At 40.9% G+C, this 16,439-nt stretch overlaps 1 protein-coding gene across 4 annotated transcripts in view; it reads left to right on the top strand.

Annotated features, from left to right (window-relative positions):
- LOC109572311 (craniofacial development protein 2-like) overlaps positions 1-16,439 on the top strand; it is a 39,824-nt gene that overhangs the window by 14,182 nt on the left and 9,203 nt on the right. For all 4 annotated transcript variants that reach the window (XM_019978992.2, XM_019978991.2, XM_019978990.2 and 1 more), the window contains 6 exons: positions 144-261; positions 1,357-1,576; positions 1,887-2,011; positions 10,747-11,718; positions 12,240-12,359; positions 15,224-15,343. In XM_019978992.2, the coding sequence (XP_019834551.1) occupies positions 144-261; positions 1,357-1,576; positions 1,887-2,011; positions 10,747-11,718; positions 12,240-12,359; positions 15,224-15,343 (1,675 nt within the window). The remainder of the gene's footprint in view (positions 1-143; positions 262-1,356; positions 1,577-1,886; positions 2,012-10,746; positions 11,719-12,239; positions 12,360-15,223; positions 15,344-16,439) is intronic.

Below are 16,439 nucleotides of genomic sequence, written 5' to 3'. Positions count from 1 at the left end.
GGGAGGACAACCGTCAGAAAATTATACTTTAGTCTGGTGAAGAACAGGGGAAAGCACTAGACTTTTTTTCTGAATGAAAATGTGTCATCTTGATATCAAAATTTTATTTCTGTCTTTCTGACCACCTTCTTATGTGATTTCAGGTGGAGAATGTCATGAAGATGCTGTAAATGAATTAGTGAAGGAAGGTGAAATGGGTGCTGAAGAGGAGACACAGAAAACCAAAGGGACAAAAAGAAAGGCTGAGAGCATTCTGGCCAGGTGATGCTGCCCTCAAGGCCCTGAAGTCAGGGGCTGTGACACAGCCATCCAGATCGCTGGCATTGGTCTGATGACAGATTTCTTGCTGCTAGAACTTCTAACCTTTTCTCATTGAGGGAAATATTTGGTGACATTTTAGGATTTAATTCTTATTCTCTGGAAAGCTTTAAAAATGTTTGAGCTTTAATTTTTTAAAAAATTTATACGTAATAAGTGTGCTTGATTTAAAATGAAAAACTTAGAAATTCTCTGGCTGTTTAGTGGTTAGGACTTTGTGCTTCCAGTGCCATGGTCTGGGTTCAATCCCTGGTTAGGGAACTAAGATCCTAGAAGCTGTGTGATGTGCCAAATAGAAAAAAAAGAGAGGGAGAGAAGAAAAGGAAAACTCAATTACTAGAAAAAATATGTACTCCATCCCTAGCCTTTGTTGCTTTGTGAAATTATGAAATTTCTCAAGTTATTTAAGTCAGATAAGGGAATCTTTCAGTACAAGTCTTCCAGGACATGAAAAAGTAGATTGTAGAAAAAGAATTTTGAATATTAGGTGATTGATTTGAAGTCAGAATAGTGTTAAGCAATTTAATCTTGGGTTCAGTGCTTTTATCCTTGAGTTTTTCTGTATCCCATTTTTGCTGTCTTCAGAAAATATTCAAGAAACAAGGCTCCCCACTCCTCACCCACTGAGAACCCTAGGAAGAGATAGTGTGGATAAATCTGAGGCTCTCGTTAGTCTCTCTCATCAGTCAGTCTCAAAAGTCAAAAATATCTGGTGTATGTATGTTCTTAGAGCTCTCTTCTTGAACATGACGGATTCTGTGAAGTGATTTCTTGGTGAGGATAGCTAGTCCTAACTCAGAAGTAGAACAGCATATATTTTGGTTCTAAGTGTTTTGGGAAAATGCTAACTGTAGGAGTTGGGTTCTTTTTTCTTCCACAGAATCTCAGCTTACCTCTCACACTCACTGTATCCTGTGTGAATCAGTAGTCCCTGATTTAAAGTCTTCTGAGGTTTACAACATTATGTTTGGAATTCAGGAAGGGATAACTGAAATTATTTTGCCCGTTTATTTTGTTTTTTCTTGTGATGGTGATTAGGAAGAGAAAACACAGTGGCCTCTCACCACAACACGAGGAAGAGGAGGATGCCAACAGGGAATCTGGAGGGAGTATTAGTGAGAAGGAAGATGTAGCTGCAGAGCAGGAAAAAGGCGCCGAGTCAGAGGATGCCAGGGAAGAGGAGGAGGAGGAAATGTTGGCCAGCTCCATCGGTGATGTAGAACCAAAATCAGAAGTGCCTCCGAGTACACAAGTTAAAGTAAGTTAATAGTTGAATGCGATGAACGTTTTTCAGAAATTCCCCAGATAGATTTTTTAAATTTGCAAACTCAGATTTGAGGCTTAACAACAGAGATCAAACTAGCGGCATTTTAATATTAACCCTACCAAGTGAAAAGCAAAGTATTCACTACGGGAGGAAACATAAGATTTTCTAATCAAATCAATTTTCAGTGAGAATTCAAGTGTTTAGAGATGAAACAAATATTAAGAATTGCCAGGAACAACGTGTTTGAGTGGAACTTTTAGTTTTCATTTTGTATCAAACTTAATACACTTCTTTTTCATAGACAGGAGAGGAGAATAAAGAGATGGCTTCAAGTAAAGTGGTCAAAACAGAAGAACAAGAGAAACCTAAAGAACCAGAAGAAGTTAAAGTCACCAAGGTGTTTGATATTGCTGGTGAAAAAGTCAGGTAGGATGACGTTTACAAACTTCAACCTGGTTCTTTTGAAAAGGAACGTTTTTCTTTTAATAATATTTATTATTTATTGGCTGCACTGGGTCTTCATTGCTGCACCTGAGCTTTCTCTAGTTGAGGCAAGCGGGAGCTCCTTTCTAGTTGAGGTGCACAGGTTCCTCATTGGGGTGGCTTCTCTTGTTTGGGAGATAAGGCTTAGTTGCTCTGTGGGATGTGGGATCTTCCTAGACCAGGAGTCAAACCCTGCGTTGCAAGGTGGATTCTTAACCACCTAAATGGAACATCTTTTTAAATGGGGTTAGACATCTGTCCTTGTACCAACACATCTAAATAGTTTGAAAGAATTCTTTAGAACTCAAGGTTCTTTTCTATTAGAACTCAACAGTGGCTCCATTAATTATCAGGGAACATGAGAATGGTCCTTTAAAATGTGGTAATGTAGTTTGGAGGTAGTATGAAGTGGATGACTAAATAGAAACAAGAAAATGTAAATGTTCAGCATTATATGGGTTCCACCTACTTATTGCCATGCATTGTGACTTTGGCAATTTCTCCCTTTATTACTTAAAATTGGCGTATGTGAAAAGTGAAAGTCGCTCCGTTGTGTCCGACTCTTTGAGACCCATGGACTACACAGCCCATGGAATTCTCCAGGCCAAAATACTGAAGTGGGTAGCCTTTCCCTTCTCCAGGGGATCTTCCCAACCCAGGGATAGAACCCTGGTCTCCCACATTGCAGCAGATTCTTTATCAGCTGAGCCATAAGGGAAGCCCAAGAATAATGGAGTGGGTAGCCTATCCCTTCTCCAGCAGATCTTCCCAACCCAGGAATAGAACCAGGGTCTTCTGCATTGCAGGCGGATTCTTTACCCACTGAGCTATTAGGAAAGTCCCCAACTTTTTCATGTATAATCCACGACCACTCCCCCCCAAACCTTTGAGTCAGGTGACAATTAAAAGTACTAAGAGACATAGACCAAGGATACTACATAAACCAATTAGAATCAAATGGGTTCAAGATGGCAGACAAGTCAACTTCCACTGGACCTTGATCCTCAGGCAACAAGCTAAGTGACACACCCAGAGGCGCCATGACAGTTCCAGTGCACTCAGAAGACCAGAAAGTGGGCCGTGGCCCAGCTCCTGGACATCTTCACCCCTTCCCCAGAACACTTGGAATAGTCCTCCCACTCATTAGCAGATGAAATTACCCAGCTCATGAAAGCTAACCATGCCACATTTCTAGAGAAGTTTGATTTTGTTACTATTATCTCAATATTATTTTTTCAAGCGATTCATAGGTTTGTTACTAGCTTAGAAAAGCAATATAGTCTTAATACTCTTGGCTGTTCTGGATGAGAGCCACGTGCCTAGAATTTCCTCTTCCCCATTTATTTAAAATTATAATATGAAAACAGCAGATCTGAAGATACAGCTAGATAACAGATGAAGTTCCTGCTGGCATAGTGATTTGACTTAGGTCTGTCGTGAAATGATTAGTAATAAGTGTATTTTCAGAAGTCATCTTCCATGCTTTATCAGTAGTCAGTTCCAGTCATTTATCCCATCACATTATAATTAAATTTAAGTTGTATTTCAATGGGAAAAAGGGATTTCCCATGTGTGAATTTTTTTTTATGGTAAATACAACTCAGAACATTCTATGAAATGTGTTAACTTATAGGAACTATTCTTCAGGCTTTAAACTTTCACTCCTACTCTTATAATTTATTTGCTTTTGAAAAATATGTTGACTCAGTTCCATGTGTGAAAATACTAAGATGATCACGAATACCAAACTGGGAATGCCCTTATTCTCCAGATCTTAGGAGTCCGTGCTTTCACTGCTGAGGGCTTGAGTTCAGTTCCTGGTTGCAGGAACTGAAATCCTGCAAGCTGGATGTCTTGGCCAAAAAAAAAAAAAACACCCAAAAAACCTCTCCAAACCAAGCAGGTAGATCAGCATGTTTTACTGCGTAATTGAGATCTTTAAATTGGGGACCATATGGTTATCATTTCTCTTTTGGAAGAAATAAGTTTATTCTGTATTTCGTCATTCTTACGTCACTTTCTTCATAACCATTGTACCTCAACATATATGATAACACCCACTTTTATGATCAGCTTTCAGTTTATCAAATATAGTCTTTTAAATTTAATGCATTAGTTTTACATAATTCATAGGTTTTACTACCTTGATAAGAATAATGGGGTTTTTTGTTTTTGTTTTTTTGTAGTAAGATGTTTTTCAGTGAAGGAAGCAGTGTGTTGATTTATGTTCTAACAGAAATTCCTTAATGTAAACTGTTTCCCTGTCCTGCAGCTGTGTCATTGGAACTTACTCTTGCAAACACTTAAACTTCGAATCTCATCTGATGTTATATGACCATACTTTTACCTGGCAGATAACTGTCAGTTAATGTTTGTCAGGAAGAAACGGATAAGAGGCTCATTTATATCATCAGATCACATCAGATCAGTCGCTCAGTCGTGTCCGACTCTTTGCGACCCCATGAATCGCAGCACGCCAGGCCACCCCGTCCATCATCAACTCCTGGAATTCACTCAGACTCACGTCCATCGAGTCAGTGATGCCATCCAGCCATCTCATCCTGTGTCGTCCCCTTCTCTTGCCCCCAATCCCTCCCAGCATCAGAGTCTTTTCCAGTGAGTCAAACTCTTTGCATGATGTGGCCAAAGTATTGGAGTTTCAGCTTTAGCATCATTCCTTCCAAAGAACACCCAGGGCTGATCTCCTTCAGAATGGACTGGTTGGATCTCTTTGCAGTCCAAGGGACTCTCAAGAGTCTTCTCCAACACCACAGTTCAAAACCATCAATTCTTTGGCACTCAGCTTTCTTCACAGTCCAACTCTCACATCCATATGTGACCACTGGAAAAACCATAGCCTTGACTAGACGGACCTTTGTTGGCAAAGTAATATCTCTGCTTTTGAATATGCTATCTAGGTTGGTCATAACTTTCCTTCCAAGGAGTAAGCGTCTTTTAATTTCATGGCTGCAGTCACCATCTGCAGTGATTTTGGAGCCCCCAAAAATAAAGTCTGACACTGTTTCCACTGTTTCCCCATCTATTTCCATGAAGTGATGGGACTAGATGCCATGATCTTAGTTTTCTGAATGTTGAGCTTTAAGCCAACTTTTTCACTCTCCTCTTTCACTTTCATCAAGAGGCTTTTTAGTTCCTCTTCGCTTTCTGCCATAACGGTGGTGTCATCTGCATATCTGAGGTTATTGATATTTCTCCTGTCAGTCTTTATTCCAGCTTGTGCTTCGTCCAGCCCAGCCTTTCTCATGATGTACTACTCTGCATACAAGTACAGCCTTGACGTACTCCTCTTCCTATTTGGAACCAGTCTGTTGTTCCATGTCCAGTTCTAACTGTTGCTTCCTGACCTGCATATAGGTTTCTCAAGAGGCAGGTCAGGTGGTCTGATATTCCCATCTCTTTCAGAATTTTCCAGTTTATTGTGATCCACACAGTCAAAGGCTTTGGCATAGTCAATAAAGCAGAAATAGATGTTTTTCTGGAACTCTCTTGCTTTTTCGATGATCCAGCGGATGTTGGCAATTTGATCTCTGGTTCCTCTGCCTTTTCTAAAACCAGCTTGAACATCAGGAAGTTCACGGTTCACATATTGCTGAAGCCTGGCTTGGAGAATTTTGAGCATTACTTTACTAGCGTGTGAGGGGAGTGCAATTGTGAGGTAGTTTGAGCATTCTTTGGCATTGTCTTTCTTTGGGATTGGAATGAAAACTGACCTTTTCCAGTCCTGTGGCCACTGCTGAGTTTTCCAAATTTGCTGGCCTATTGAGTGCAGCACTTTCACAGCATCATCTTCCAGGATTTGGAATAGCTCAACTGGAATTCCATCACCTCCACTAGCTTTGTTCGTAGTGATGCTTTCTAAGGCCCACTTGACTTCACATTCCAGGATGTCTGGCTCTAGGTGAGTGATCACACCATCATGATTATCTGGGTCATGAAGTTCTTTTTTGTACAGTTCTTCTGTGCATTCTTGCCACCTCTTCTTAATATCTTCTGCTTCTGTTAGGTCCATACAATTTCTGTCCTTTATCAAGCCCATCTTTGCATGAAATATTCCCTTGGTATCTCTAATTTTCTTGAGATCTCTAGTCTTTCCCATTCTGTTGTTTTCCTCTATTTCTTTGCATTGACCGCTGAGGAAGGCTTTCTTATCTCTCCTTGGTATTCTTTGGAACTCTGCATTCAGATGCTTATATCTTTCCTTTTCTCCTTTGCTTTTCGCTTCTCTTCTTTTCACAGCTATTTGTAAGGCCTCCCCAGACAGCCATTTTGCAGTAGGTGTTGCGCGAAGGGCAGACACAAACCATAATCACAGAAAACTAGTCAATCAAATCACACGGACCACAGCCTTGTTTAACTCAGTGAAACTAAGCCATGCCGTGTGGGGCCACCCAAGACGGGTGGGTCATGGTGGAGAGGTCTGACAGAATGTGGTCCACTGGAGAAGGGAATAGCAAACCGCTTGAGTATTCTTGCCTTGAGAACCCCATGAACAGTATGAAAAGGCAAAATGATAGGATACTGAAAGAGGAACTCCCCAGGTTGGTAGGTGCCCAATATGCTACTGGAGATCAGTGGAGAAATAACTCCAGAAAGAATGAGGGATGGAGCCAAAGCAAAAACAATACCCAGTGGTGGATGTGACTGGTGATAGAAGCAAGGTCCGAAGCTGTAAAGAGCAATATTGCATAGGAACCTGGAATGTCAGGTCCAGCTGCTCCTGCTGCTGCTGTGTCGCTTCAGTCGTGTCCGACTCTGTGGGACCCCATGGACTGCAGCCTACCAAGCTCCTCCATCCATGGGATTTTCCAGGCAACTACTGGAATGGGGTGCCATTGCCTTCTCTGTTAGGTCCAGGAATCAAGGCAAATTGGAAGTGGTCAAACAGGAGATGGCAAGAGTGAACGTTGACATTGTAGGAATCAGTGAACTAAAATGGACTGGAATGGGTGAATTTAACTCAGATGACCATTATATCCTCATGGTTAGCTTCATGTCAATCACTTTGAAGCATCAATACCACGTTGATGATGATTGTCCTCAGCATATCACATCATTACCACCCGACATTGGTGCTGATGAGTTAGACCACTTAGGTGCTATCTGTCAGTATTCTCCATTTCAAAGACAGTCTTTTCCCATATAATCATTTTTGGGACCCATTAAATCTTGATGATGTGAATTAAGAATGTATTTTGCTGCCGGGAATCACCCTGGGAACTATTGAGTTGTCCAGCAGAGGGAAGTAGAACACTGATGGTGAGCCTCTAATGCTTTCAGTGTCCTAAAAAATACACAGAAAGAGTTTACTATGCCACTAGGAATGCAGTGTTAAATATTGGAAATCTTTCTTGGTTTGTATTATTTCTCATGTATTACATTGGATATCTAAGGAAGATGTATTATAACTTTACCATTGACTTGACAGTGATAAAGGCTGGTGAATAACTATTGTTATGAGAAATCATTAAATTTTCTGATCAAATTAAATTTTATGGATTTATTAATATTTATAAATATAGTTGACACAAATTTTTTTTTTCCTTTTAAAAGCAAATGCCACATGAGTATCCGGAAAGCCTGCTGTTTCTGTCATTTGTCAGAAGAGGGCAGCCCCATGTCTATCAAAGAAACAAATATAAATGAGGAAAATCATTTTTTTTCCCATAAATATTCACACTCTCACACATATTTTATATTCAAAAGTACTATATTCTTATTACTTTCAACACACACATTGCAGAGTTATATACTGTGCCAGATGAAACTTCTCTGAAAGTCAGCAGCATAATACACGTTTATTTCTTTCTGGTTTGGAGAAGTCCAGTACAGGTTGGGTAGCACTCTGTCTTACTACCCAGCCAGGCAGACACACAGGAAACACACAGACTTTAGACTTGCTGTGTCATGAAGAGTGAGGAGATAGATTTTCATTTAATTTGTCTGTTTTGAGAATGAAACTTGTGCCATCAGCCCTGCCCTTTGAGTCTAGGACTTCTGTGGTTTTCATTTCTACAAAGAGGAACGGGTTCTGTTGGTTGATTCGGGTCAGTAGCCTGTGGTACGAGCTAGAGAAGGGAATTGGGGACCAGGGTGCTCCTGATATGAACGTTCAATTGGTGTTAGCCCCACTCCTTTCCTCCACCTTTAGAGGTTCCTGGTATCTCAGTTTCCACAGCCTTTGTAGGATATGGCTTGTTTATTGGCCATTCCACATGGCTACAGCTTGAGAGAGCAGAGCACACACCTCAGTCAACTGCTGACTTGTCTGTTTGCTTTCTACCTTCAAAAAAATTTTAATTGACATCATTCTCCTGTTATACTTTTTCTTACCCTTGTGTAATTCTACCTCTGTAAACTTATTACCACTATCTGTTAGGGTTTTGGTAGAGAGTGGAGAATAAAGAATGTGTTCATTCCATCATTTCCAAGTGAAAGATTCCACTTGTTCTCATGAACCATCTTAGGTCTCTAGATTCTGCCCAGGGCAAGTAGATTGAAAGCAGCTTTCTAAGCCAGTGTTCTTGTACTCTGCGTTAAGCCTCAAAGTGCACGTATGTTTGTTTTGTTTTTTCCTATAGCAGTATGAGGAATCAGCCCAAGAATTAGCAGCTTAAGACCATGTTCTATTACAGTTTCTTATAGTCCTGGCATAGCTGGACTTAGCTAAGTGTTTCTCGTGCAGAGCCCCTTCTGCAGTTGTCCTTAATGGCTGGGTCTAGGAGTGTCTTGAAAGTTTATTTACTTCCATGTCTGGTGCTTGGGTTAGGACGACTCAAGACTTGGGATCTGGAACAGACACCTTAGGTATCTCGGTATTCTTGTGTGTTCTCCAGCATTGTGGCCTCAAGGCAGACACGTTTTCTGTGGTAACAGGGGTTTTAGAGGTTCATTATTGAGAAGAGAATCACCTGAAAGCTCTGTTGTTTTTCTTAGCAAGTCTTAGAAATCATGTAGTACCCTTCCCACTGAACCCTGTGAATTGTGGCAGCCACAAAGTCCCATCAGTTTCAGGGAGCAGGAGTGACATATACTCTTACTTTCATAGGGGTAGTGTCAGGTTCTGGAAAAACATGGGCGTTGGGAAATTGATGGCAACTATCTTTGGGAAATAGAATTTACTAAAGGATTCTCTCTAGCAGTGCTACTTCATCTCTAGATGAGAAAAAGTAACCTAGCCCCTTAGAAATTAGTGTTTTCACTCGTGGGTTGTAAATGTGTTAGCTGTTGCTACAGGAATGCTACAGACCATCCCAAAACATAGTGGTATACCACCAAGCATTTTATTTGTTACACCTGTGTTTCTAGATATTGAGGGTTCAGCTAATCTAGGCTTGTCTCCTAATTGCTGGTTGGGTTGAGACATGCAGCATGTGTCTGTCAGCCATCTGGGACCTGCAGCTCCCTGAGGCATGTTCTTGTGGCTGAAGAGGTATTCAAGGGCAGGTGGAAAAGTGCAAATGCATTTAAAGCTTTTTTTCCTGTCACATCAGTTAATGTCATTGAGCATTGAAGTAAGTTATATATCCAAGCTCAGCATCAGTGGAGGGATGGGGAAGTATCTTCTTGGGCAAGAAGGAAGAAGTGAGTTATTTGGGGGATGGTATTCTATAATCATAAAAATTCTCCCTCTTTAATTTAATTCTTCTCTCTTTACTGAGAAGTTTACCTAGAATAGTTATGTTGTTCAGTAGCCAAGTCGTGTGTTCATGTTCCACTCATTGCAACCCAGTGTCCTGTCCCACGCCAGGCTCCTCTGTCCTCCAGTGTTCTCCAGACTTGGCTGAAATTCATGTCCGTTGAGTCTGTGATGCTCTCTAAACATCTCTTCTTCTGCTTTTATGCACCCCCCACTTCTCCTTTTTTGTGTCTTTCATTTTCCCAACATCAGGGTCATTTCAATCGAGTCAGCTGTTCACCTCAGGTGGCCAAAGAATTAGAGCTTCAGCACCAGTCCTTCCAATGAATATTCAGGACCGATTTCCTTTAGGATTGATTGCTTTGATCTCCTTGCTGTCCAGGGTACTCTTAAGAGTCTTTTCCAGCACTGCAATTCGAAAGCATGAATTCTTTGACACTCAGCTTTCCTTATGGTCCAGCTCTCATATCTGTACATGACTACTGAAGATACCTAGCTTGACTACATGGGCCTTTGTTGGCAAAGGGTTGTTTCTGCTTTAAATATGCTATCTAGGCTTATAGTTTTCTTTCCAGAAAGCAAGTATCTTTAAATTTCGTGGCTGCAGTCACCATCCACATTGATTTTGAAACCCAAGAAAATAAAATCTATCATAGCTTTCACTTTTTTTTCTTCTATTTGCCATGAAGTGGTAGGACTGGATGCCATAATTTTAGTTATTTTAATGTTGAGTTTCAAGTCAGCTATTTCATATTCTCTTTCACCCTCATCAAGAGGTCCTTTAGTTCCTGTTCACTTTCTGCCATTAGACTGGTGTATGTATATCTGAAGTTGTTGATATTTCTCCTGGCAGTCTTGATTGCAGGTTGTGACTTATCCAGTCTGGAATTTCATATGACGTACTCTGCATATGAGTTGTATTAGCAGGATGACAATATACAGCCTTGTTTTACTCCTTTTACCAATGTTAACCTGTCAGTTGTTTCATGTGCGGTTCTGTTTCTTCTTGACCTTCATACAGGTTTCTCAGGAGACAGGGAAGGCCTGGTATGTCCCCGGAACATGAGCCCCCCAGATCAGAAGGTGGCCAGCATGCCACTGGGGAAGAGCAGAGGTCAGTTACTAATACTTCCAGTAAGAATGAATCGACTAAGCGAAAGTGGAAACGACGTGCAAATGTGGTCGTGACTGGTGAAGAAAGCAAACTCCGATGCTGTAAAGAAGAATACTGCATAGGAACCTGGAACGTTAGATCTATGAATCCAGGTAAATTGGATGTGGTGAAGCAGGAGATGGAAAGAATAAACATCGATATCTTAGGAATCAGTGAACTAAAATGGACGGGAATGGGCGAATTGAATTCAGATGACCATTATATCTATTACTGTGGGCAACAGTCTCTTAGAAGAAACGGAGTAGCTATCATAGTCAACAAAAGAGTCCGAAATGCAGTAATCGGGTGCAATCTGAAAAATGACAGAATGATTTCAGTTCGTTTCCAGGGCAAACCATTCAACCTCACAGTAATCCAAGTCTATGCCCCAACTCCCTATGCTCCAGAACCTGAAGTTTACCGGTTCTATGAAGACCTACAACACCTCTTGGAAATAACACCGAAAATAGATGTCCTTTTCATCATAGGGGATTGGAATGCAAAAGTAGGAAGTCAGGAGATACCCAGAATAACAGGAAAATTTGGCCTCGGGGTACAGAATGAAGCAGGGCGAAGGCTAATAGAGTTTTGTTACCAGAACAGGCTGGTCATAGCAAACACCCTTTTCCAACAACACAAGAGACGACTCTACACATGGACATCACCAGATGGTCGATACCGAGATCAGATTGATTATATTATTTGTCGCCAAAGATGGAGAAGCTCTGTACAGTCAGCAAAAACAAGACCTGGAGCTGACTGTGGCTCAGATCATAAGCTCCTTATTGCAAAGTTCAGGCTTAAGTTGAAGATAATACCAAAAACAACTCGGCCATTCAGGTATGACCTAAATCAAATACCTTATGATTATACAGTGGCGGTGACAAATAGATTCATGAGATTAAGAGAATAGAGGGGCACAGAAATTAGGCCTGATAGAGAGTAGGACCAGATTTTGGGTGGTCTTGAATGTGAGGTTTAGCAGTTTGTATTTTACGCTCTGAGTTAATACTGATCCATCACAAGAACTTAGGTAGGGGAGTAACGATGTTTTTTTGTTTCTTTGTTTGAAGTCATCTTTTGAGGTTAAAGCAGTCGTAGTCAAGTGAAGATACTTCTTAAAATTATTTTATTTTTGTTTTGGTTGCCCTGGGTTGTCAATGCTGCTCATTGTCTTTGATCTTTGCGGAGAGTGGAACTACTCTCTATAACTATTATAGTGCACTTTAAACATGAAGCTCAGCAGCTAGAGTTTATAGAAAGGCCAGTGCTTTTTTCCTTGTTATTTATGCCCTTTTCATAGATTTTGTTTGTTTGTTTGTTTTTACCCTCTTATGTACTTGATGTCTCCTTTGATGCAGGGGGACCAATGAAGTGGGTGAGACCTCTCAAGAAGCAAAATCTGTGTTCAAACAAACTGAAAAGGGCAAACCTCAGGCTAATGTCCCTTCAAATGTGTCATCAGTTCCTGGTGGATCAGGGTGAGTACCGTGTCACAGGCCTAGGTGTATCTGGCACATTCGAGAAGATGTTTTCAGTACAAGGATGCTATTTGCCTGCAGTTTTCATGCCTCTCTTTCTTGAGAGAAGGATTCTTTCTGCTGCTGTTGTGCCTTTGCTGAACGTGAACGTGAAGTCACTCAGTCGTGTCCTACTCTTTGCGACCCCATGGATTGTAGCCTACCAGGCGCCTCTGTCCATGGGATTTTCCAGGCAATAGTACTGGAGTGGATTGCCATTTCCTTCTCCAAGGGATCTTCCCAACCCAGGGATCGAACCCAGGTCTCCCACATCATAGACGGACGCTTTACCGTCTGAGCCACCAGGGAAGTCACCAGGATGACTTGAGCAACTGTCAGTTCGTTTGTTTTTGTCACTTCCAATATTATGCCTTTGCTGAAGTACTTGCCAAAATGAAAGGTGTAGAGATAAATTAGCCACAGTTTTTTTGGTTAATTCTGAAAAAAGTCCTGATTTACATTGTTAGGCACAGAGTTGAACAGGTAGTAGCCCTAATTTAAAAAAATAATTTTTGTATGAAAGTATCAGCAGTTCATCAGAACTTTTAGTAAGTTTTGAGTGGAGTACTTGCTTCCACCCATAAGGATCTCATAGGAATAGAGAAAGGTCAAAGCTGACTTATAGTTTTATTAGCACATTATCAAGAACTCAGTAGTTTTTCCTCCCTACATATTTTCCATAGTACATCATTTATCCTGAGAAGACAAGAATTCTTTCTTTGGAAGAAGGGATAATTTCTTTTTAACCTACATGGAAGAAGTAAAGCTCACAGGTAGGAGTAGTCAGGGCACTCACCAAGAGAGGGCAACACGGACCACGCCACCACAGCACTGATCACCTCTGCCTTCTGAGGTGTTTGGGCTACATGTGACCCATTGTTAATTCACTGACATTTCAGTCAGTTTGCTGCTGCTGCTTAAAACTGCAGTGCATACCAACCTTCCACAGGAGACGGTTTTGAGAGATGTGAGGTCCTGGTACCATTAGTAGTCCACAAGCAGAAGGTTCCTGGTACCTTTATTTCTGTTGTGTGGACTCTGTTAGGCTGCTTGTGGCTAAAATTAGCTTAACTTTTGTATTAGTTTCTTTCACTAAATGCTGCAGTCAAAATGATCAAATCTTTGTACCACAGAAAATTATTTAAATTTTCTGTTGACATTCCTAAATCTGGTATAAATGTTTATCAATAAAGAAGTACTTCCTCTGGAAAAGGAAATGCCAACGCACTCCAGTATTCTTGCCTGGGAAATCCCATGGACAGAGAAGCCTGGTGGGCTGCAGTTCATGGGATTGAAAATGTCAGAGGACTGAACACATACAGTGCATTATGAGGAGAGACCGTAGGTGTGCCTTGGAGTTCTGCATTCAGAGCTGCTTTAAAGGTGTCATCCACATAGTATGACTATAATGTTAGGTTTCTAATTTAAAAAATAGATATGCAACAAACAACCAGGGTTTACTGTATAGCGCAAGGAACTGTAGTCAGTATCTTGTAATAAAGTATAATGGAAAATAATTTAAAAAATAATATAGGTGTACATGTACAACTGAATCACCGTGCTGTGCACCTGAAGCACTGTAGGTCAACTGTACTTCAATAAAATATACGTTAAGAAAAAAATGACTACCAGTTCTGTGAACTAGATCTGTTTTTTCTTTTTCAGTGGCTAGTGAGTACAGTCGTTTCTAATAAAGCTTTCAAACTTAGTATTTTTATATATATAATGTAGAGAAAGCTCTATAGAGTTATTTGATTGTCTGAGTAATACTGAGCCATCCCAAGAATTGAGTAGGAGAGTAACCGGATGCTTGTTTGAACTCATCCTTCAGTGTTTTCCAGCGGCGATTCTTTTTTTTTTTAATTTTGTTCTTGGTTGTGCTGGGTCTCCATTGCTGCCCGAGGGCTTCCTGTAGTTGTGGAGACAGGAGGCTGCTCTGTAGCTGCGGTCCGTGGCGTTCTCATTGCCACGGGGAGCTTGAGCTCTGAAGCCTGGTGGGCTGCTGTCTCTGGGGTCACACAGAGTCGGACACGACTGAAGCGACTTAGAAGTAGCAGCAGCAGCAGCATTCTGAATGACTGGTTTGAACACTCCAGGTAACACAGTGATCGTAATCTTGGACCCTCCGACAGATTGGCGTTTAAACAAAATTTTTCAGATATTTTTAATGACTTGGTAACGCAGGCAGGCATTAGGCATTTCCCTTCTTCATCTGAAATTTCTGGCATCGTTCATATCTTTATTTGATCCTTTAGGACTCAGTTTCATTGAGGGAATTTTTTTTCAGTTTGAAATTGGACAGGATTCTCAGTCATGTAGCTTTCTTCCACTCCCAAATCACTGCTTGTTTATCTTCCGGTTGTTTAAGGTATAGAACAGGAGCCTTCTTGAGATAATTGCTTATACTGTTTTTATATTGTTTATACGAATTGTTTCTCCTTGAAACAATGCTAGTGTGTTTCTCCCAATTACTCCACCTCCCTGTTCCCACTTTGACTTAAGCGTGAGCACTAATGTGCACTGGGAGAGCCCTTCAGTCTTTACTTTGGTGATCTCACGTGGGCTGTGTTTAGGGTGACGGTCATGTGACAGAAGTAATGGAGGGGATTTGAGAGACATCAGACTTTCATCTGCTGTTGTTTCATTTGTTAAATTAATAAGGGGTAATGTCTTTATAAATATTATAGTAAACTTTGATCATAACGCTCAGCAGCAAGAATTTACAGAAAGCCCAGTGATTTTTTTTCCCGTGTTATTTATGCCTTTTTCTTAGATTTTCTCTTTGTATTCCTCCTGTATTCTTGTTGTCTCCTTCCTTGGTGCAGGGTTTCTAAGGAAGTAGGTGAAACATCTCAAGAAGGGAAATCTGTCTTCAAGCAAAATGAGAAAGAAGAACCTCAGTCCAGTGTCCCTTCAGCGGTGCCATCACTTCCTGCTGGGTCAGGGTGAGTAGTCTAGACTTAGGCCCTGGTGTATCTGCCATGTTGGAGAAGATGTTTTCATTATAAGGATGCCGTTTCCCTGTAGCTCTCATGACTCCTTTCCTAAGAGAAGGAATTCTGCTGCTGTTCTATCTTTGCTGAAATATTTGCCAAAATGGAGGATACAGAGAAAAATTAGCCATTGGCTTCTTGTTTAATTCTGACAAAGTCCTGGTTTATATTGTTGGCCACAGAGCAGAACACGTAGTAGACGGCCAGGGAATTTCCCATTTCAAATTGTTGTGTTTGTAGAGGGTTACAGAATAACTATATTTTTTGTGAGTACTGAGACAAAAAATAGGCTCTTGGCTGAAACAGCATGTTTTCAGATTTCTCATCATATTGGAGAAGGAAATGGCAACCTACTTCAGTGTTCTTGCTGGGAGAATCCAAGGGACGGTGGAGCCTGGTGGGCTGCCGTCTGTGGGGTTGCACAGAATCGGACACGACTGAAGCGACTTAGTAGCAGCAGCAGCAGCATCATTATATTGTTTGAAAATAATTCTTTAAAAAAAATTTTTTTTTCATCTCAAAAAGGTTTTTATTTGTGAGTGGTTGCCTACATGGAAAAATATTGGCATTTGTGTTGAACACTGTATTTTTTTGGTGTGTGTATGACTGTGTTGGGTCTTAGTTGCAGCACATAGGATCTTTAGTTGGAGCGTGTGAACTCTCAGTTGCAGCATGTGGGATCGAGTTCCCTGACCAGGGGTGGAACCTGCATTGGAGTGAGGAGTCTTAGCCCCTGGACCCCCAGGGGACTCCCTGAACATTGTATTTTTTCACACACAGCTTCTGAGATATTTTGCCAACAAATGACTTGGCTAGAGATCTGTCCAAACTGCCCCTGTCCCAAGCTGCGTGTCGGCTTTTCCTTTTTCTTTTAATGAGCAGGAAGGAAGTAGCCCCAACCATAAAAAGTCATTTCTGGATTCTTTAAGATGGATTTTTAGGGAAAAGCATTTCATGTAAAAATAAATCCATATATATAAATCAGCAACGAATATTCCAAGATAAGGATATTTAGTTCTATTATTCATTGGTTTTTTTAAGTGAAACA

This window comes from Bos indicus, chromosome 18, assembly GCF_029378745.1.
Source record: "Bos indicus isolate NIAB-ARS_2022 breed Sahiwal x Tharparkar chromosome 18, NIAB-ARS_B.indTharparkar_mat_pri_1.0, whole genome shotgun sequence".
In the NCBI taxonomy this organism is placed as follows: Eukaryota; Metazoa; Chordata; class Mammalia; order Artiodactyla; family Bovidae; genus Bos; species Bos indicus.
This window is presented reverse-complemented; position numbering and strand designations above follow the sequence as displayed.